General features: G+C 44.5%; 1 protein-coding gene across 4 annotated transcripts in view; it reads right to left on the reverse strand.

Moving 5' to 3' along the window:
- Nucleotides 1-1,031: 1,031 nt before the first annotated feature.
- CS (citrate synthase) overlaps nt 1,032-22,659 on the reverse strand; it is a 49,247-nt gene continuing 27,619 nt past the window's right edge. For all 4 annotated transcript variants that reach the window (XM_081321427.1, XM_081321428.1, XM_081321429.1 and 1 more), the window contains 5 exons: nt 22,094-22,293; nt 7,665-7,794; nt 7,464-7,565; nt 3,549-3,758; nt 1,032-2,481 (listed from right to left, as the gene is read on the reverse strand). In XM_081321427.1, coding sequence (XP_081177553.1) covers nt 2,311-2,481; nt 3,549-3,758; nt 7,464-7,565; nt 7,665-7,794; nt 22,094-22,293 — 813 coding nt within the window. In that variant the 3' untranslated portion in view covers nt 1,032-2,310. The remainder of the gene's footprint in view (nt 2,482-3,548; nt 3,759-7,463; nt 7,566-7,664; nt 7,795-22,093; nt 22,294-22,659) is intronic.

The raw sequence follows: 22,659 nt of genomic DNA on the forward strand, positions 1-22,659 counted from the left end.
AATTTACTGTAGATTGTGCATCAACATGTTGGTTTGTTTGAATACCGCACATGAACGCAGAATATTGAATAAAGCAAAGTGGTGCTATATAGCATAGAAAATGATTGTATGTACAATTTGTCACACAAAACAACGCATGATCTCTTATCCAAAACTACTTTGATGTACTTTCTTAATATCAGCATGGGAGGATTTGCTTCTAGAACATAGATCATTTATCTTATTATAGCAAACGACCAAATTTTGGCAATGCAATCTTTCAAAACCAGATAGGATGATGTTTAATTTAGGTGTGGGGAATCCTTGCTCCCATTCACATTTTTAACTCTTTCCTACCAGCCCAGAATGGCAAGTCAATACTGCCATCTCAAAAGGAGTTGAGATGACACTTTGCATTACCTTTCTACTTTGGTGACAAGCAACTGTGCAAATCTTCTGTACAGGGAAATAGCAAGAGGATCAATCCAGACATAATTTTATGAGGATCAAGCAAGCACATAAATGTATACTTATGATTGGCAAAAAGGAACCCAATGAAAAAAACAAAAGGGAAGCCATTTGTGATTTAGCATTATGTGATACGTAGGATCCCTGACGAGCAAAAAGTCAGAACTGGACAGTAGGGTTCCCTACTGTTTTCTGATCCAGGCTTCTTCGGAGTGCGGAAAGTCAGATTTCAGGATGGAAGTACTGAAGAAATCAACAAGAGAAGCAAGATCAGGTAGCATAGTATTGCACATTTTCAGGATCCCAAACACTGCTGCATCCAAAGCAGATAGATGTGAAACAATGAAAGGAAAAACCACTACACAGGCCAGCTCTTCTCCCTAACCAGGCCTTCTCAGAGCTGCCCCATCTATCCACACAGCAGCTTTTGTTATTCCGTTTACTGCATCACTGCAGTATTCTAAAGAAATCAAATATTCTGGTCAAAATGGGAGGTGTGTGTGAGACCAATGGTAAAAAGCTCCAGGCAAAAAAGCTACATCAGTATGTTCTGCGTGGGGAAAAAAAAGGACAATGTCACTGTAACTTGTTAATAAAAACATTTATTTTTCAGTTTATACAGAACCATCCAAAGTTTGCAACGGAAGCTGATGTTTACACAGGCACCCTGTGTCTTCAGCTTAAGTGGAGGTTTCTTTCTTGAGGTTATAGGACGAAGGATTTCCCACAAACACAGAAAAACAAACATTGGTAGGAGTGTATGAAGTCCTTTCAAGAGAGGAAAGGAGGCGGATTCTATTTGTCTCAAAATGGTGGCAACTGATTTAATGCCACCTTGCAGCATGTTCACAACTGCACTTATAAAAGCATTACCAATATTTTTAGGCAATCTCCACTCCGTGTTTCCAATTTTACCACTCTTGAGGCAGACGTTAATTGGTGCAGGGGAGAGAAAATGCGAGAAAGGGGTTTGCAATGTAAGGTGCCGCTTTGTTCCCGGCTATAGCTGTCACTATGTATCTGATTTGAGAAACAAAGCACCATCCCACAAAAATCAGAATATTGAGGAGGAAATGTCCGCTTGGGAGAAGAGTGTGTGCCCGAAGGGAATCAAGTACTGTGGGAGTTTGAGGAGGAAAAAAAAGCAAATTGTCCCTCTTTGTTAGACAAAGAGGTAAGCCATACTTGTTCAGCACGCTACTACGGTGGCTCAAGCCTCAGCTTTGCCAGCATCTTTACTGTTTTTTAAGAACATAAATCCACAACTTCACACTATAACAGAATAAAAATAGCCCAGAATGGGAAGAAGTCTGGACATCTTGGAAGTAGAGGACCATCCCTCCCTCTCACCCACTGATAAAACAGCAACACTGCAAGGTGGCTTAAAAAAGGAGCACATTGTTCCAAATGCAGAACACCCCATCTATACGGAGATGAAAGGTGTGGGTTCAACACAGCATGTGGTAATGACATGATTGTATAGAAAGGGTCAGTGTCCTCTACTCCTGGTGGTAAAGCCCGGGGGGCAACAAAAATGAACCTGAACTGGAAAGGAGCACTTACTTTAGCTTTGGGCATCAGCAGCTCAGGTTGGGAAGAGCTGCCTGTGGAGAAAGGGACATGGGAGGGAGGCCTTGCCCTTCTGAATCTAACTTTTGGTGACAATTAAGGTAATGTGTGGAGGGGATAATAGGAATCTAGCTTTATCTGCATTTATTTCATAAATAACCTGGAAAAAGTGATGGCCAGTGCCTCTAAGAAAGGATCTTTTCAAGGCCCTTTGAACAAACCAAAAAAAAAGTTGCATTTTTTTCTCTTATCATTCCCTCAATAGTTCTAAAACCCTTGCCAATTCCCTTGCTTTTAACCAGACTTTGCACCCACAAGCACCATCAACCCATCTGTGCTCATGGATTTTGGTCTCTCCAGTGGGAAGCCCAATGCCCGACTCCAGATGAGCTGTGACAAAACGCCAAGGGCTCGAGACACACCAAACAGCACAGTGTAGTAGTTCATCTCCTTCATGCCATAGTACTGCAGAGAGGGTGGGAAAACAGTAAGGGTTAGAAGGCAAACCAGCAATATTTCCACATGCAAGCTGAGCAGGACAGAAGGCGTATTCGGTATGCTTTTCCTCCTAATTAACTTAAAGCTGGCTGGGATCTTGGTTCTGTTGCACATCTTTTCAGAGTCTCCTCATTCTTTTCATACCTAATGCCTGCTCAGGGTAACATTACTGCCCACCAGCAAAATGCCTAATTCAAGTGAGCCTGTCTTTCTAAAGAATATAACATGAAAAATGGAAACGCATCCCCCTCCAGAGTGGATTTTGGCAGGTGGGCAGAAAAGGATTTGTCTTTTTTATTTTATTATAGCCTGATTTTATTGGACAAGCTAGCTAGCACATCAATCTAAAGTACTAAGAAGAAAATGACTTGCACATTTTCATGCTGCAAAAAAACCATCCGTGAATTATTTCTGTATATTTGGTGCAGTGGTTAAGACACCAGGCAGGACATCACAAGGCCATGGAGCTTCAAACTATTTATCTTTAAATATTTGGAAAGTAGCCATTAAGAAGAAAAAGAGCAGCAAACTAAGTAGAGCAGCGCTTCCCAAACTTTTCTATGCCCTGCACCCTTAGAACGCTTCTGATGTATTCTTGCACCCTTTACAAAAGTTCAAAATAACGGCAACGAATTATGCATATACACTCTCATTTTGAAAACCCAATTTTCCCACACACCCCTGGAATACTGTCTCGCAGCCCCATTTGGGAGCCCCTGAAGTAGAATAAGCTAAATGCTGAGACAGTCTGACTAGCATACACAAATTTCCCTCAGCTATGGGTAAGTTCACACTGGCTGAGGTTTACCTGATCAAATTTTCTTTGACTAATCCGTTAGTGCCTGAGAGGCCCTCCAAACTATTAGCATACAAGAGTACGATGGCACCTTCTGCAGTACATTCTCTGAATATCATCCTTCGTGACCACAATTTCATTCAGCACAACCATTCATTTTAGTTTGCATCTGAATGCAGAGTACAGGTCTTCCACCCCATCCTGCAAGGAAGGAAGGATATTAGAGCTAGCAACTCACCTGTAGTAGGACACCACTGTGTGCGTCCACATTGGGCCAAGGATTCTTGGCTTTTCCCTGCTCCAGAAGCACATTAGGGACAATCTTGTATAACTGGGCCACTAACTTGAAGAGAGGATCTTTGGGAAGATGCTTGAGAGCAAATTCTCTCTGGCAGGTGTAGCGGGGATCTGTCTTCCGCAGTACAGCATGTCCATAGCCAGGAACCACCTACAACATGAACACTGCTTAGAGTACAGAACAATGCGAGCGACCATGAACAACAACAGGTTCTTGTGCTTCCTTTTCAATGACTGATCACCAACAATCACAGCTCTCCAGAAGATAAAGAGTACTGCTAGCACAACTTTTTTCTTCGTTTTAGAAAGGATAAACCCACCTTACTGTGGAATCATACTTCAACTTTACCTTACAATGGTTCACATGACTGAGTGTGGATATACTGCTGCAATCAACGGTGGGAGGAAGCAGCAGGTGAACATATTTTTAAATGAAATATTAAAATGCTGCCACCTAGAAATATTTTTAAATTATGAGGATGCCAGAGTTGGCATTTGCAGAATGCTAAGTCTGTCCACCCATCGTCTGTCTGTCTGCCTGCCTGCCTATCATGAATCACAGAAGTAAATCACTGAAATATCTATTGGAATGAATACCGTGTTTCCCCGAAAATAAGACAAGGTCTTATATTTATTTTTGGCCCAAAAGACCCAGTAGGGCTTATTTTCAAGGGATGTCTTATTTTTCCATGTACAGGAGGCAGCAAGTGTGCTGGGGCCAAAGGAGTCTGGCAGCAGACGCAGCCTGCCGGCCCCTCGGCCGACGCACTCTGGAGCTGCGAAGCCAGCGCAGCGCAGGTGCATAGGAGCACTGCTACCGCTGGGCCACGGCCTGCCGGAAGCACCACATGGCTGCCTACCCACTCTGTCCCACCATCTGGTTGCTCACAGCCGCAACAGGACAGGCCGCGCAGCCTGCCAGTGCTGCCGTGACGAGATGAGGTGAAGCAGGTGGCAAGATAGAGGTGCCCCACCCCCACGCACCTCAGCCCCCACCCCCACAGCCCACTTGGCAACTTCCCCACTCCCATTTAATGACTCGGCTGCCCACTCACCTCTTCCCTTTCATTCCCCTCCCAAGCTGGACTGCCATGCTATGGAAGATGGGCAGGGTAGGCTCAGTTCCCTTCCGCCATTTCAGAGCTATGAGGAGTGACGGTGAAAGGCCTGCGCTGCGCATCAGCCACGTCCACTGCTGGAGGGGCTTTCTTTGGTACCCACTGCCCCCGCCCCACAGATCATCTGCCTGCCGGCGGCCTCCTCCTCCTCCACCCCTGCCGCTTTGGTCCTGCAGTGCCGTCTCACACTGCCTGCTCGCTGTTTGCCGCCTGTATTGCATGGTTTCAATGGCAGCAGCTCCGAAGGCCGGTGGTAGGAAGCGGTGGCAAGCGGGGTAGGGGAAATCTTTCTCTATATACACATATGACTCTCCTGTGCCTGTGTGGGCAGAGCTGCAAAGGGGATCAGGGGGCCGAAACCACCAGACCAGGGACAATGCAAAGAGTGGGTGCCGCTGCCGCGAGGCAGGTAAAACAGCAGCCAGTGGCGGCAGCACTGCTGCTGCTGCTGCTCCCAATTTTCCAAAGGGGCATCTCTGCAGGGGATCTCCCTCCCTCTCTCCCGCAGTACCCCCCATGAAGTCATGCTTGGAAGCAGTTGCCCTGTTTTGGTTCCTGAGCAGCAGCAGTGCCCGGTGTTCCCGACCCCCCCCCCCCCGAGTTTTCATGCCAGGCTTTGGGTCATGATTACAGCCCCGTGCTTTCTGCCATAAGAAGTAGCCAGTGCAGAGGAGGAGGAGCAGGAGGAGGAGCAGGAGGAGGAGGCGCCCCAGAGCTCGGCAATGGCAGAAGCGGCAATGGAGTTGAGCTACTTTGACAAAGCAGACTTACTGGGAACCTTACTAATGGTGGCAGCGGTGGCAAAGCTTTCCTCCACACCATTCCCCCTTCAGACCCTTTGCGCCAAGCCAGGCATCTATCCATCACAGTCTTGAAAATGCTCTTGGCACAAACTGGACACCCTGAATAAGAGGGGGGGGCGTTCTTTGGGGGGTGAATCCTTTGTAGGGGGCTTGCTTCGGTTCAACAACTTTCTCTCTTTCCCCACCCTACCCCACCTTGACTCCTGTCCAGCCTTTGGACAAATGCAATTGCCAGGCAGTGCAGTGCTGGGGGCAGGTTGGCTAAGCAACGAAAGCTCTCGGGGCACCGCCAGGACTGTCTTCCCACCGGCTCTAAACCTTGGTGGATGAAAGAGGCTTTCCATTTTGCAAACCTTCCTCTGCTTTGCACCCGCACTCTCCATGCTAAAGAGGGCGCTCAGTTGCTCCAGTGGAATTTGCACTTTTAATTGGCAGGGCTCATTCCTGCCCCCTCCGCCCCCAAACGAGCTAAACAGAGCCGATGTTGGGGTGGCGGGATTGCAACGAGGGCGGTGGGCAGGTGAATGTTGAACGAGAGGACCGCAAGGCAAGGAGTCACAAGGGAGAGGATCGGGGTGGCAGGGCTCCAGGGCTCCACTTGTCTTGCAGGGAGGGATAAAGAGCGAGAGGATACTGCAAAGGCAGCACAGTGGGAGAAGGTGGCGGTTGGCATCGAGGGTGGCAGCAGCTCCGCCCAGGGTGGCTCAGGGTGCCTCCCTGCCCACACTCAGGCTTCCCTCTCTCTATTGTCCCTTCCTCCTCCCCAGCCTTCTGCAGCTGGACCCCAAGAAGAACCCACTGGTTCTCCTCACGCAGACCTGTTCCCAGATTGGCAAGCTGGAATCCTCACCTTCCTCCAAGCTCTCCACCGTCACGTCTAGTGACGTCGTCGTCAAGGAGACATCAAAGGCGGGGCTTAATTGGGGCTTATTTTGGGGGTAGGGCTTAGATTAGGAGCACCCTAAAAATCAGGCTAGGGTGTATTTTCTGGTTGGGTCTTATTTTGGGGGAAACACGGTAGATACAGACTGGTTAAATCATAGAGTTTACTTGGTGTAAACATAGCCATTATAGATTTTCCCACAAACTGTATTATAACAAGCCATGATTTAGTGCAATGTCTAAATCCAGCTATTCCTTAAAACTAAGGGCACTGATACTTCCACAATTTTGATTTCTTGCCCTAACATCATATTTTAAAACATACCACAAAACACAATTTGTTAGAACATGTGTATATCGTAATCAAGGCTACCATATCTATCTTTTCTATTTTATTCTATTTCAGCTCTCATTTTCTAATTGGTGTCCAGGAAAAGGATCTCATAAGATAAGCTGACCATACAACACATGTATTTTCCCCCACTGTTATCATCCCAAGCTTTCTCAACTGTCTAGATAGGAAGCATAATAAATGGGGAACACACTGCCTTAAATTACAAAGGTGAATTATGCAAAAAATAATGTTTCTAATGTCCTTCTGTTTTAGCTTGGGAAATGGATGTTTTTCAGTTATGGCCTCTTTAATTTGCCAACTTAACCGCTACCTTTTTTGTGGTGTCCCTACTGAATTTGCCCGAACAATTTAGCCAAATAAAGAACTATCTTGCAGAGTATAAGTTCAAATTATTTGTCTATATTTACCACCTGCCTAGGAATTCAGGGAGTTAAGAATCCACATCCGGACAGCTAGAGGCACTAGTTTAGGAGTGACCAACTCTGCCCGAGCTTGTATACTCTGACTGGCAGCAACTCTCCAATGTCTGAAGCAGAGAATTTTTCCCACTAGCAGCTATTTAACCACTGCAATAATTCTTTCACTAAATGATGACCTCCAACATCTAAATCAACCTCCCGGCAATTACTGACTCAGACACTGGATTAAACATAAATTTCCTTTGCAGCTGCCACTGATGCAGAGATATCAGCACTCACCCTGCCAGAGTTCAAAGTATTCCATATGAAGTCCCTCAGTTTTTCATCGGATACATCCTCACCAAGTTCCTTCTGTAGGTTTGTCAACCACACCAGCACTTCCTGTAACAAAGTAGTGAGATCTGATGACCTTGTAAGGAAAAAAACAAAAAAAAAAGCAGCAGCTCCTCAAAAGCTCTGCCCGGCTTTTGGACCACTTACCTGATTCGCGAGACCGTGCAGAGGCCCAGCCAGACCATTCATAGCTGCAGCAAAAGCTAGGTAAGGGTCAGAGAGAGCACTGCCCACAAGATGACTAGTGTGAGCACTGACATTGCCTCCCTCGTGGTCACTGCAAAAAGAGAAGGGGGAGAAGAAGAATATTTGAGGTGGAGAACTGAAGCCTGCGATTAGTCATCGATCAGCTCTTGGGGCAAAATTGCTTTTTTCAATTAACTCAATTTTGGCAGCACCCAACTCCAGGCTGACTCTGTTAGCCTGGGCTGCGCAAATCAAAAAAATAAGTGAGGCCAATATAAAAAAAACCCACTCTCAATTTAATTAAATTTAAAGAACAAATACTACATGGACACGCCGTAAAACAGGAAAAATTAGGGGGGAAACATTCCCCTCAGGTTTTTTTTTTCTTAAATTGATTTTTTTGGGGGGTGGGGGGGAGGAATAATTAAAAGAAAACTCTAACAAAATATTTTCCTTTAAAATAGTGAATGCAGAAAGGCAAGATTTCTATATACTTCTATTCTTTGTTCCATTCTTTTTCTATCACAGCTAGTCCTAGTGGTCCCTGTTGAGCCACCCTCCGTAGCGTCTGCCAGCCCACCTGCCTACAACCCCTGCGTCTTAGTATCTCCAGCATTAACCCATCTGCTGCTGGCCTGCTTACCCAGGACTTCAGCCACAGGAGGTCCTCTCTTAATGGCCCACCCAGCTTCTGGATTACAAAGCCAACAAAGACTAAAGGGATGCTATGCTTTACCACTACATTGCTTGGTGACAGAAATTCCAGCTCTAATTGCCATTGTATCCCAAGGTCTGCCTGTATTTCGTATCTTTTACTGAGAATACAGTATAAGGACCTGACAGTACTTAAGAGAACTAGCAATGCAGGATAATTTTTTTCAAGGCAACAGCCAAATACTATCCTGTGTCCTGGAGGTGGGCGTTACCATTTTCGGCCCTAAAAAAAAAAAGTAAGTGTTTGATTTGCTTGAGGGATTATCCAGTGCTAAATTTTGATCTGGAAGTCAATGGATCTGCTTTTGATGAGGCTTCTAAGAACAGAAGAAGCCTTAAAAAGTGCCAAAAGAAAATGTTTAAAACACTTTAAAGTAAATTCAATCGGTAAGTGAAACTATCAGGCTAAATTAGAATTTTGCAATTACTAAATATACCCAATATGGTAAATGTATAAATAAGCCAAAGTATACATGTTATGTTCTTAAGATAGTAAAGCAGATTAGTAAAGTGGATTTAGTTCAATAAAATATGGTATAAAATTAAAAATGCATATTTTTGCTAACTTTTCTAATTCCCTCCTTCCACCCACCCCCAAAAACGGAGTGGGAGGCTGTGTCCCCATGGCTGTGGACTTTCTATAATGTTTCCCTCTTTCATGTGCCATGTGGTCAGTAGGATCTGAGCTCAACCTCAGAGATTTTTATTCTAAATCACACTAACAATTGTTATTTGTGATAACTTTTGGACGAATTCTGAATTTGCATTCAAGGTCTGGCATAAAGGCTCTAAACTGTCTACCTTTATTCTAAATTATTTGAAGGCCTTTATAATATTAATTCTGTTCAGTATTTGACACTTCTTTGCAATCCTGGACTATTGCAGACGTTAGTTTTTAAAGACAAGTATGACACAACCTTCCCTTACTGGCTGTCTGACAAAATTAACTAAGAATTATAGGAAAAAATATAGTGGCATCTCACCTTCCCAAGACCCATGTATGCAGAGAAGTCCCATAAAAGCTGCTTAAAAATTAGGTGTATCATGATGCAAAACCAGATGACCTATACACACGTCTGATGTCAGGACTAGACTGCAAAGTTAGGGTTTGTGCCATGACATACTTCAAGCTTTTTTCATCATGGTTGTTTGTACCAGACATCTATGAATGTATAACAATATTCAAACATTTGCATTGGGCAATTTTCTGCTGAAAAAAAATGTTTTTTGCCACTAGGTGGAGTTATTCATGAACATCAGCAGCTTTAGCAAGTTTATTTAGATCAATATTGTTGGCAGTCTAACCAACTGCAGCTTCCAGAAGTCCTTGCTAGCCCAAGAGCTTTTAAAAAGTGACACTATGCAGTGAATTGAACCCAGGAGCTTATGCTACAGCTGAAATTAGACAGTTAAATGTTATGCCTTGACTAACAATGCCCTCAAAGACACTGAAACACAGACCAGCTTCAAACATCATCCAAAATCATAATGTGAATTATTTGATTTTGGCTTCCTCTGTTATATTAATTCAGCCAATGTGGGTTATAAACCAAAATCTATGGCTAACTGCAATGACTGAACCCAATCAGCTATGGCTTACTTGACAAGCCATACTTAAGGTAAAGGTTCCCCCGCACATGTGTGCTAGTCGTTTCCGACTCTAGGGGCCGGTGCTCATCTCCGTTTCAAAGCCGAAGAGCCAGCGCTTGTCCAAGGACGTCTCCGTGGTCATGCGGCCGGCATGACTAGACGCCAAAGGCGCACGGAACGCTGTTCCCACCGTAGTGGTCACTATTTTTCTACTTGCATTTTTACGTGCTTTCAAACTGCTAGGTTGGCAGAAGCTGGGATGAGTAACAGGCGCTCACTCTGCTACGCGGTACTCGGGATTCAGCCCGCCAAACTGCCGACCTTCTGATCAACAAGCTCAGCGTCCTAACCCACTGAGCCAGCGCGTTACTTAAGTAACCATAAAATGAATATGTGAATCCAGCCATAATTCGTCCTCACTTACTGACAATTGGGACTAGCAACTCCATTACTAAATGATGCGGTTGTTAAGTGAAACATAATTTGACTTATGACAGTTTCATCATGGTCATTAAGAATATCACTGGAGGTCATTAAGTCAGATATCACATGACTGCAATTTGTGACTTCCTGCAGGCTTGCCCATTGATTTTACTTGGCGAAAACCAACTTGTGAAGGTCACAAATGGCAATCGGGACTGTGGGATGTTGTAAATGTAAGCTGGTTGTGAATCATCTGAATTGGGATCAGGTGACCGCTGGGATACCGCAAGAGCCATAAGTCTGAAGACAGGTTGTAAATCTACCTTTTCAGTGCCATCATAACTTTGGTCGCTGAACAAGGCAGTCAGTAAGTGAAGATTACCTGTATTATTATTCACAGCTTAAATCTGCTGAGATACCTCTGCACCTACAAATTTAGCCACACTGGAAATAGCCACTGAAGAATTTGGATTACTCCTGTAACAGCTCATGCATTACCTAGAGCTGCAACTGTAGCCTCTCTGTGTAATTTTGGGTGTGATTTCACCCACTTCCCCGCAGATTTTTTTTGACAATTATCAACCAGCTGTTACCCAAACTCTATCTCCACTGCTCAATTCAGCCTATAGCTGTAAAGGTACAGTAGTGGCCAAAACTGTGGAAACCTTTTGGAAAAAAGTTTATTTTTGGGGTTTGATGGCTAATAACACCACTTTTTTTGGGGGGGGATAGAACCATAAAATTATATATCAATGGAAAGATAATTTAATCAAGAATGTAATGCAACAAGAGAAACCTATATGCGGGTCAAGAAGCAACAGTGAGAACTGGAAACGGAACCACTGATTGGTTCAAAATTGGGAAAGGAGTCCAGCAAGGCTGTATACTGTCACCCTGTCTATTTAACTTATATGCAGAACACATCATGAGAAAGGCAGGGCTTGAGGGCTTCCGGGTGGCAAGGCTCCGCCGCTGGCAGCCATTTAGGCTGTCAGCCCCGTCACTCCGTAGAACCGCCGAAAACAGCGCCGATCAGCTGTTTTGGCGGCTCGGAAGCCCGCTCCTCGGGAGAAGAGGAGGGGGTGAGCGCCCAGGCAGCGGTAGAGCTCTCACAGACCGCCAGAGTTGAAACTCTGGTGGTTGAAGGATTGAGCCCCCCCGAAGCCTGAGTTTGCTCCGGACCTCGGGACGCCTCTGCTCCAGGGCTTTGGAGCAGAGCAGGGCGCAGCAACCATCCCTGCCAGCGAGAGTGAACTTTGGATTACTTGGATGCAGGCAGAGCTGTACAGGAGAATCATGTCAGAGCAAGTATATGATCTTTAACTCAGTGGGCTTTGTGGAGATTTTTAAAAAGTGAAAGTGCGCAATAGAATTGAGTGGGTGAAAATGGCTGCCAAATCATCTAAAGTTCCCAGAAGTGCGGGGGCTTCCCCGGTGCAGCAATCTTCGTTACAGGCTTTAATGCCCCCTGCACCTGCACCAGCTTTGACAGTAAAAGATTTGCAGGATGTTTTGCAAGAGGCTATGAAAAAGCAATCTCAACAATTAGTTGAACTTATGGATGAGAAGCTTACAGAACGTATGGATGAGAAGCTAACAGAAATGAGGGCAGACATCTTACTAGCATTTCAAGGCATGGCCGTTTGCATTGAGCGCTTGGACGAGAGAGTAGAAGAACTTAGTCAAAATAACATCAGATTAGATGCTAAAATGACGGATGCTGAAACTGTGATGGATAAGATTGACGACAATTTAACCATGGTCCAGTACCATGAGATGGAGTTTGCTGTGAGAATTAGGGGCTTAAAAGAGGATTCTAAGGAAAATTTGAAAAAAGTAGTTTCAGAAGCCCTGGAAGGCGTTTTGGGGCATTCAGCAGAAGATATCATGGTGGATATAGACAAAACATTTCGTGTTAATTCATGGATTGCAAGACAAAGGAAATTACCTAGAGATGTGGTGGTTTATTTTACAAAGAGAGCAATTAGAAATGAGGTCATTCAAGCTTTTTATAATAGTAAATTTGCAATTGCAGAGCAAGAAGTTTTGATTTTAAAAGAGATCCCTCCAAAGATTTTAAGAAGAACAAAGGAGTTTGCTTTTTTGGCAGAAGAATTAAGAAGACGGGATATTCAGTTCAGATGGGAGATTCCAGTGGGTATGGTGGTGATGTATGCAGGCACGAGACATCGTCTTCTTACAGTGTTACAGGCACGTGATTTCTATGCCAATGTTTTAAAGGCAGTCCCTATACCACTTTTGGAATCCAAAAAGAAGAATGGTGAGGGAGAGCGTCAATCACAAAGTAAGAATGCACAAGGTGCTGAAGGAATTATGCAGCTGAAAGATGGAGAATTTCAGAAAGTTACAGGAGTGGATCAAATTTCAGTATCATCGGAGGAGGTTAGAGACCAAAGAATGACACGTGCTGCTGTTAGACGAATGAGACAAGAGCAAGAGCAAGAACAGCAGAGAGTTATGACGGCATCTCAAAAACTTACTTATAGTGAAGCAGTGGGAGGAGCGCGACCAAAGAGAGTGCAGGTGATTTTGGAAGAAGCACTCCAAAAGCTTCAGGTCGCAAAAGATGGCGACAAAGCTTCTAACCTGGAATGTTAATGGTCTAAATTCACCACAGAAGAGAAAGAAAGTATTTCAATATTTAAAGCAATTTAAGAATGATGTTATTTGTCTACAAGAAACACATATTAGAGCCACGGATCAAAAGTATTTGTTAAACTCGAGGTTGGGTACACAGTTTATTGCTTCTGCAACTGATAAGAAAAATGGAGTGGTCATTTACGTTAAGAACACTTTGACAGCGGCTTTAATTGAAGCAGATAAACAAGGAAGATATGTTATAATTGAACTGTTAATAGAAGGCAAGAAAACGCTTTTGGTTGGACTATATGCTCCTAATCAACAACAAGGAGATTTTTACAGTTTACTACACAGCAAGATTATTCAGTGGGATTATAAATCTTGTATCTTGATGGGAGACTGGAATGGCGTTCTGGATGTACAAATGGACAAGGGGGGGGTTTAAAAGCACCCCAAGTCATGCTAAACTGCCTAAATCTTTTTTTGAAATGAAGGATGACTTGGAATTGAGAGACGTTTGGAGAGAAAGGAATTTGCAAGAAAGAGACTTTACTTTTTTCTCCGACAGGCATCAATCTTTTTCTAGGATTGATTTTGTATTCATTACTAATGATATTTTTCTAGGATTAAGAAGATCAAGATTTGCCCAAGAACTATATCTGATCATAGTCCAGTATGGTTAGAGATAGAAAAAGATAATAGGGATAGACGGTCCTGGCGCTTAAATGAAAATTTGTTTAGATACCAGGAAAATGTGGAAGAGTGTAAAAAACAGATGAAGGAATTTTTTAAAATTAATATGCATAAAGGTACTTCTATTAAGATGGTTTGGGATGCAAGTAAAGCTTATATGAGAGGTGTATTAATATATTTGAACAACAAATATAGACGTAAATTGGAATTTAGGAGGAAAGAATTAGAGGATGAAATTAAGGAAAAAGAAAAGGCTTTAATTTTGAATCCATCTGATGGGAATATTAAAGAGGTAATTACTTTATTAAGGGGTCAGTTTGATTAAGTTAATGGCAGATCAAGTGGCAACTAACTTACGGTATGCTAGACATAATACTTTTTGTAATGCTAATAAACCAGGTAGATGGTTAGCTTACTTGTTAAGGAAGAAGCAAAGGGCTTCTAATATAGATAGAATAGAACATAAGGGTAAAGTAGTGTACCAGCAGAGTCTTATTAAAAAGACTTTTGTTGATTTTTATTCTAAGTTGTATGCTAGAGATAAGATTAGAGATGTAGATATAGATAATTATTTGGCAAGAGCTAATATTCCTGTTCTTACGCAAGAACAAAAGGAAGGGATGAATCAATTGATAACTGATGAAGAAATTTTTTTAGCAATTAAACAATTGAAAGTGGGTAAAGCGCCGGGTACTGACGGATTGACTGCTGTGTATTATAAAAATTTACAGTTAGAAATGGTGAAGCCTTTAAAGGAATTGTTTCAGACAATTCAAATGGGAGGAGGGGTACCTCCATCTTGGAAGACTGCTTTTATTTCTTTGATCCCGAAGGAAGACCAGGATGTCACCCAAGCCAAAAATTATAGGCCAATATCACTTTTGAATACGGACTATAAGATATTTGCAAAAGTTTTAGCTAACCGATTAATGAGGGTAATACAACAAGTAATTCATGGTGATCAAACTGGATTTATAAGTGGTAGACAAATGAAGAATAATGTGAGACATATTGTAGATTTATTGGAATTTTTGGAAAGAAATAATCAGATCCCCACAGCGCTGATCTTTTTGGATGCTGAAAAAGCCTTTGATCAATTGGATTGGCAATTTTTGCTGAAAGTATTAGAGAAAATGGAATTTGGGGATAAATTTTTACAACCAATTAGGGCAATATATCAAAAGCAAACAGCCCGTATAATAGTTAACAATAGCCTGACTGAATTATGTAATATTGAAAAAGGTACAAGGCAGGGGTGCCCGTTGTCACCTCTATTATTTGTTTTAACGTTGGAAATATTACTGATTAAAATATGTGATTCGGATAAAATTAAGGGAATCCAAATAAGAGATCAGGATTATAGATTGAGGGTGTTTGCAGATGATCTGGTTGTTACAGTAACTCAGCCCGATTATTCAGTTGTAGAATTGATGGAGATAATAATGCAATATGGGAAAGTTTCTGGATTTAAGATCAATATACAAAAAACTAAAATATTGTCTAAAAATATGACAGTATCACAAAAGGCTGTTTTAGAAGAGCTAACAACGGTCAGATACCCACCTACCCGACTTGACCCTCCTGCCAATTCTCCATCCAGGGGGCTGCCTTCCCAAAAACCCTTGTAACTCTATGCTACTCCAATATTCCAGCACAGACCTACACGCCCTCAGGGGTTCCCCCCTCTCCTGGGTGCGACCCGCCTATACTACATCCAATCTCGATGACGGGCCAGACCATTGGGCCTCTGAGAGATGGCCGGGCAGGGTCAGGGGCCTCCAGCATAAGTCCAACAAGAGGCCCCTGGTTAAGTTCCTAGTTAAGTTCTTTGTCGGGTTAGGGAGGGGGGCGGGAAAAGACTATGGTTGTTCGGTGAAGGGGGGCCTTCCAACTACCATAGCGCAGGCCGGGCCTACGACCGTTCACGAAGGTGAGGAACGTGGGCCAGTCGCCGACAAAGCCCAGTGGCGAGCTGACGAACAACCAATTCCCAGGATGGTGGGGAACGGCAGAAGGTGCACAAGCAGAGGGCCGTATCGACACCGGGAGGGTCATCTCCGCTCTGTACAAGCGGTGAGACGCTCCGACCCTCTGTACTTCCCCCGAGGACCCGGGAGCGAAGATGTGCAGCCTCCTAAGCTCAGGCTGGTCTACCTAAATGCCAGGTCCGTTGCTAACAAGGCTCACCTTGTTCGTGACCTAGTGGAGAGTGAGCACGCGGACCTGGCTTGCATCACGGAAACCTGGCTGGGCCCAGAGGGTGGTGTCCCTCTGGTTGACCTCTGCCCGCCTGGTTTCCAGGTGCTGCACCAGCCTCGGGCCCATGGTAGGGGCGGAGGAGTGGCAGTAATCATCAGGGAGATCCTTAGCCCGCGGGAGACCACCGTCCCTCAGATAGTCGGGTGTGAGTCTCTCTTCCTGAGATACGGTCCGGGGGCGCAGTTGGGCCTGCTGCTGGCATACCTTCCACCTAATCGTGCAGCGGCAGCCCTGCCTAAGCTACTCGATGTCCTCTCAGGGTTGGTGGTTGAATTCCCCAAACTCATGGTCTTGGGCGACTTTAACCTACCGTCCCTGGGAGGATCGTCCGAACTAGCTCGGGAGTTCATGGCTTCCATGGCGGCCATGGACCTGTCGCAAATAATTTCTGGACCGACTCATGAGGGAGGCCACACCCCCGACTTGGTGTTCTTATCTGGACGGTGGCGTGATGATATCGGTGGGGGCTCCACGACTGTTACGCCCCTGTCATGGACCGATCATCATCTCCTACGGCTAGACTTCCCCTTTGCCACCCCCCGCCGTGGGTGCACGGTGCCAACCAGATGGTTACCGCCCCAGGCGCCTAATGGACCCTGACAGGTTCCAGGCAGCGCTTGGGAACCCACCTGCACTCCCTGCTCACAGCTCGGTGGACGCCTTAGTGGAAGCCTGGGAAAGGGCAGCCACGGAGGCGCTGGACCGAGTTGTACCCCTGCGGCCCCTGACCCGGCGCAGATCCCAGCGAGCCCCATGGTTCACCGCGGAGCTCCGGGAGATGAAGCGTCGGAGACGGGGCCTAGAGAGCCGTTGGAGATCCAGTCGATCCGAATCCGACCGATTGCAACTAAGAATCCTCACCAGGTCTTATCTCGCAGCGATAAGGGTGGCGAAATCCAACTACTTTTCCACCCTCATCGCGTCCGCAGATAATCGCCCGGCTGCCTTGTTCAGAGTGACTCGCTCCCTACTGAACCAAGAGGTGAGGGAGGAACCCTTACAGGGTCGAGCCGAGGAATTTGGTCAATATCTGTTGGATAAAATCGCTCGGATTCGAACCGGCCTGGACTCCCAACTGGGCAGAGTTGGAGGAACAGGACATGGACAGTCTTGTCGACGTCACCTGGGAGGAATTTGATCCTGTGACTCCAAAGGAAGTGGACAGGATTATGAGGAGGTTGAGCTCCTCCACATGCTTACTGGACCCGTGCCCTTCCTGGCTGGCCTATGCAGCTCGAGAGGGGACACGAGGCTGGTTTCAGGCGGTCATCTCTGCTTCTCTGAGTGAGGGTCACTTCCCCGCCTCCTTGAAGGAGGCGGTGGTGAGACCTCTCCTCAAGAAGCCCACCTTGGACCCAACCTCATTGAATAGCTTTCGTCCAGTCTCCAACCTTCGCTTCCTTGCGAAGGTTGTTGAGAGTGTGGTGGCGCATCAACTTCCTCAGGTCCTGGATGAAGCGGTTTATCTTGACGCGTGCCAATCGGGCTTCAGGCCGGGCTACAGCACGGAGACGGCATTGGTCGCTCTGATGAATGATCTCTGGAGGGCCCGGGACAGGGGCCATTCCTCTGTCCTAGTCTTATTAGACCTCTCGGCGGCTTTCGATACCATCGACCATGGTATCTTGCTGCGGCGCCTCACGGGACTGGGAGTGGGAGGCACGGTTCTGCGGTGGTTCTCCTCCTTTCTCCTGGGTCGCTCGCAGTCAGTGCTGGCAGGAGGACAGAGGTCGACTCCGAGGCCTCTCGTTTGCGGAGTCCCTCAGGGGTCGGTTCTCTCGCCTCTCCTGTTCAACATCTACATGAAACCGCTGGGTGAGATCATTCGTGGTTTTGGAGTAGGGTACCATCAGTATGCTGATGACACCCAGCTTTTCATCTCAACTCCAAACAGCATCAGTGATGCCCTCGACGTGATGTCCCGTTGCCTGGAAGCGGTCCGGGAATGGATGGGGAGGAACAGGCTTCAACTCAACCCGGACAAGACTGAATGGCTGTACATACCGGCAAGCCAGGATACTCAGAACATTCCATCCCTTAACATCGGGGATGAGTTATTACCCCCTGTTGATAGGGCCCGCAACCTGGGTGTCCTCCTAGACTCACAGCTATCCCTGGAAGATCACATAGGAGCTGTGACCAAGGGGGCCTTCTCCTGGGTTCGACTGGTGCGCCAACTACGGCCTTATCTGGACCTGGATGCCTTACGTACAGTCACCCATGCTCTTGTGACCCCTCGCCTTGACTACTGTAACGCTCTCTACATGGGGCTGCCGTTGAGAGCCACTCGGAAGCTTCAACTGGTGCAGAGTGCAGCTGCACGGACACTTTTGGGGGCCTCCCGATACTCCCATATCACACCTCTCCTCCGTGAGCTGCACTGGCTTCCGGTTGCCTTCCGAGTGAAATTCAAGGTGCTAACAATGACATACAAAGCCCTACATGGCATGGGTCCGGACTACCTACGGGAGCACCTTCTGCCAACGTCAACACCCCTCTGTCCTGTGCGCTCCCACAGAGAGGGCCTCCTCAGGGTGCCACTGCTCAAAGAATGTCGGCTGGTGGTCCCCAGGGGGAGGGCATTCTCAGTGGGTGCGCCAACCCTCTGGAACTGCTTGCCTACCGAAATCCGGATGGCCCCCGACCTCCGCACCTTCCGGCGCGAATTAAAAACTTACCTGTTCCAGCAGTCCGGCCTGGCCTGATAGCTCTTGGGGTCTCAGTTGTTATTACTATTGTTTCTGACTATTGTTCAACTGTATACCTACCTTACTCTGTACACCGCCCCGAGTCCCTCGGGAGAAGGGCGGTATATAAAAACAAACAAACAAACAAACAAATAAATAAATAAATAAATAAATAAATAACGGGATTTGAAATAGTTAAAAGGGTTAAATACTTGGGGATATATTTGTCAGCTTCAAATGTGAAGTTATATAAAAATAACTATGAAAAGTTATGGGGAAAAGTACAAAAAGAATTAGATAGTTGGAAAAAATTACAATTATCTTTACTGGGAAGAATCGCAGCAGTGAAAATGAATGTTTTGCCAAAATTTTTATTTTTATTTCAAATGATACCTATACTTAAAAAAAGGATTTAAACTTGGAGGAATGGCAAAAAGGAGTTAATAAATTTGTCTGGGCAGGGGAAAAGCCAAGAGTTAAATTTAAGATAATGCAAGATACGCGTGAAAGAGGTGGTCTTAAAATGCCTAATTTCAAATTATATTATGAGGCTGCTGCTTTGTCAGCGATAAGCGACTGGTTTAATTTAACACAAGCGAGATTATTAAATCTTGAGGGTCATGATTTGTTATTTGGATGGCATGCATATTTATTGTATGATAAGAAGGTGGATAATGTGTTTAAGATACATATTTTAAGGTATGCTCTGTTGCGAGTTTGGAAAAAGTATAGACATAAGTTAAATTATAAGATACCTATTTGGGCAATACCTAAACACGCAATAGAAAATATAAATGTTGGATTTAAACATGATGTGACTACATATAAGGAAATTTTAAGTTTTGAGAGGAATGTATGGCAATTAAAGTCATATAACATTTTAAAAGAAGAGAAGATTGTACAAACCTGGTTTCAGCATGGGCAATTACAGGCTAGATGGAAAGAGGACCAGAAAACTGGTTTTTCAATGATTGATGAAAATTTGGTAAAGCAAATTAGAGATCAAGGTCAAGCACATATAAAAAGGATATATATTGCATTGATAGAAATTGATTCAGAGATGGAACTTGTTAAAGATTGTATGATAAAGTGGGCTCAGAATTTTCAAGAAGTCATTACAATGGATACTTGGGAAAAGATCTGGGTTAGAAATGTAAAATTTACACAGGCCCAAAATTTAAGGGAGAATTTTTATAAAATGTTTTATAGGTGGCACTTAGATCCTAAAAAATTAGCAAGTATGTATCCGAACTGCCAGCCCAAATGTTGGAGGTGTGGTTGTGGGGATGCAATGTATTTTCATATATGGTGGACTTGTAAAAAGGTTAAAGCTTTTTGGATTAAAATTTGGTGGAACATGCAAAAAATATTCAAGAAAAGGATAAAGTTTTCTCCGCAACTGTTTTTACTGGGTATTATCACAGATACCACCGTTGTGGACACTAAGTTGATGTTGATGTTGAATTTAATTACGGCAGCGAGGCTTTTAGTAGCGCAATATTGGAAGAAGGAAGAACTGCTGACTATAGAAGAATGGACTTTAAAAGTTTCTAACTTGGCGGAAATGGCAAAGATCTCAGCGTATTTGAAAGACCAATCGCAACAGAGATACATTGTGGAGTGGAGAAGATGGATTGATTACATCCAGAATAAATATGGGACTAAAAAGTTTCATTTAGCATTTGAATAAGTAGCGGATATATATGATGTATAACTAGCTTGTAGTTATTTTACCAAGAGTTAAAGTGCGATAGAATTTAATATTTTATTGTTGTTTGCATATTTTAGATTATGTTTGTTTGTATTTTTATATCCTGTATTTTGGTCTGGGAAGTCGGGGAGGGGGGAGGGCTGGGGAGAGGGGAGGGGGAGGGGGAGTTTGTATTTAAAAATGTATTGTAAAACTTTTCAATTTAAAAAAAAGAGAAAGGCAGGGCTAGATGAATCAAAAGTTGGAATTAAGATTGCCAGGAGAAATATCAACAACCTAAGATATGCAGATGATACCACTCTAATGGCAGAAAGTGAAGAGGAACTAAAGAGCCTCTTGTTGCGGGTGAAGAAGGAGAGTGCAAAAGTTGGGTTGAAACGTAACATTAAGAAAACCAAGATCATGGCATCCGGCCCTCTCAATTCCTGGCAAATAGATGGGGAAGAAATGGAGGTAGTGACAAATTTTATTTTCCTGGGCTCCAATATCACCGCCGATGGGGACTGCAGCCAAGAAATTAAAAGATGCTTGCTCCTGGGGAGGAAAGCCATGGCAAATCTAGAAAGCACACTAAAAAGCAGAGACATCACCCTGCCAACAAAAGTGCATATAGTCAAGACTATGGTCTTCCCAGTTGCAATGTATGGCAGTGAAAGTTGGACCATAAGAAAGGCTGAGTGCCAAAGAATTGAGGCCTTGGAACTATGGTGCTGGAGAAGACTCCTGCGAGTCCCTTGGACTGCAAGGCGATCAAACCGGTCAGTCCTAGAGGAGATCAACCCTGACTGCTCTTTAGAAGGCCAGATCCTGAAGTTGAAACTCAAATACTTTGGCCACCTAATGAGAAGGAAGAACTCACTGGAGAAGAGCCTAACGCTGGGAAATGTTGAGGGCAAGAGAAGAAGGGGACGACAGAGAATGAGGTGGCTGGATGGAGTCACTGAAGCAATGGACTCCAGAAGATGGTAGAGGACAGGAAGGCCTGGAGGAACGTTGTCCATGGGGTCGCGATGGGTCGGCCATGACTTCGCAACTAACAACAAAAACAAAAATGCAACAAAATTTGTTCAATTATCTGTATTGTACTCTATGAAAAGTTATAGCCAAATAACCAAAAAAAGGAAGCACAACTTTGCTTAGGTTGGTATCAGGTAGGTTTCCTTCATCTGACTGTAGCCAATGAGCATGAGTGTTTAGAGAGCCAATCAGGTGTCATCTTGTTTTGGCAATGAGCCAATCAGATCACAGTAGGATTCAGTTATTGATGTCATGTATTGAAGCTGAGAGGAGGACATTTGTCAGCGTGTTATGTGATCGCTATCAAGTTGGTTGGGGTTTTTTGTGTACTTTCATTCAGTGAGCTTGTAAAACGTAATAAAATTAAAGTAATGGTGCAAAGAGTTGACTGGTTGCCCAGAAAGCAATGTAAAATAGTATTATTAAGTGAACAAGGCTACAGTTATAAAGAAATTAGAAGAAAAATTGGTGGAAACTTAACCAAAGGTGGCACTTCTACTGTACACTTTTCCCAAAAGGTTTCCACAATTTTGGCCACTACTGTAGATGCACCTAGAGCAGGGGTCTTCAAACTTGGCCCTTTTACGACTTGTGGACTTCAACTCCCGGAATTCCTCAGCCAGACACGCTGAGGAATTTGAAGACCCCTGACCTAGAGGATCTAGGTCTAGGACTTTCATATAGGCATGGCTTACCTGTGAATCGTGAGGTAGAGCCGCATAAGTTCAATAAATTGGGGGTCATTGTAGCCCAGCATGTTGGTGAAGTTGTATGACCAGTCTAAGGCAGGATCAATGGCGCCGATGCTGCTACCCTCACGGTAGAGATTGCGATAGATCTTTGCAGCAATACAAGGCAACTTGGCAATCAAGTCCATGGAGTCTTCATAGATAAACTACAAGGCAAAACAAGAGGAGAAGAGGATTGGAAGGACTTGCTGACAAGGCTATTCTCCCAGCGGCACGTGATCTGCTGGCAGACTCCCGCTGCGGTAGTTTCAATTAAGGCAAGCACATATGCAGATTTCAAGATGTTCTTCGTATAAGAACATATGCCTTTTTTAAGGCTTTAAAGACCGGTTTCCCCCCGAAGCCTTGGAAAAAAAGATTAGATGACCTGATTTCCCCCCGAAGCTTTGGAAAAAGATTAGATGATGGCACATTAGCAAGTTTGGCTCAGGGTTTTTATTGTTTTTCATGTTTTAACTGACTGTGTTTTATAGTTTTTCACATGATTTTGTATGTTTTTTAATCTTTGATTG

Source organism: Vipera berus, assembly GCF_964194415.1.
Source record: "Vipera berus genome assembly, chromosome: 2".
Taxonomy (NCBI): domain Eukaryota; kingdom Metazoa; phylum Chordata; class Lepidosauria; order Squamata; family Viperidae; genus Vipera; species Vipera berus.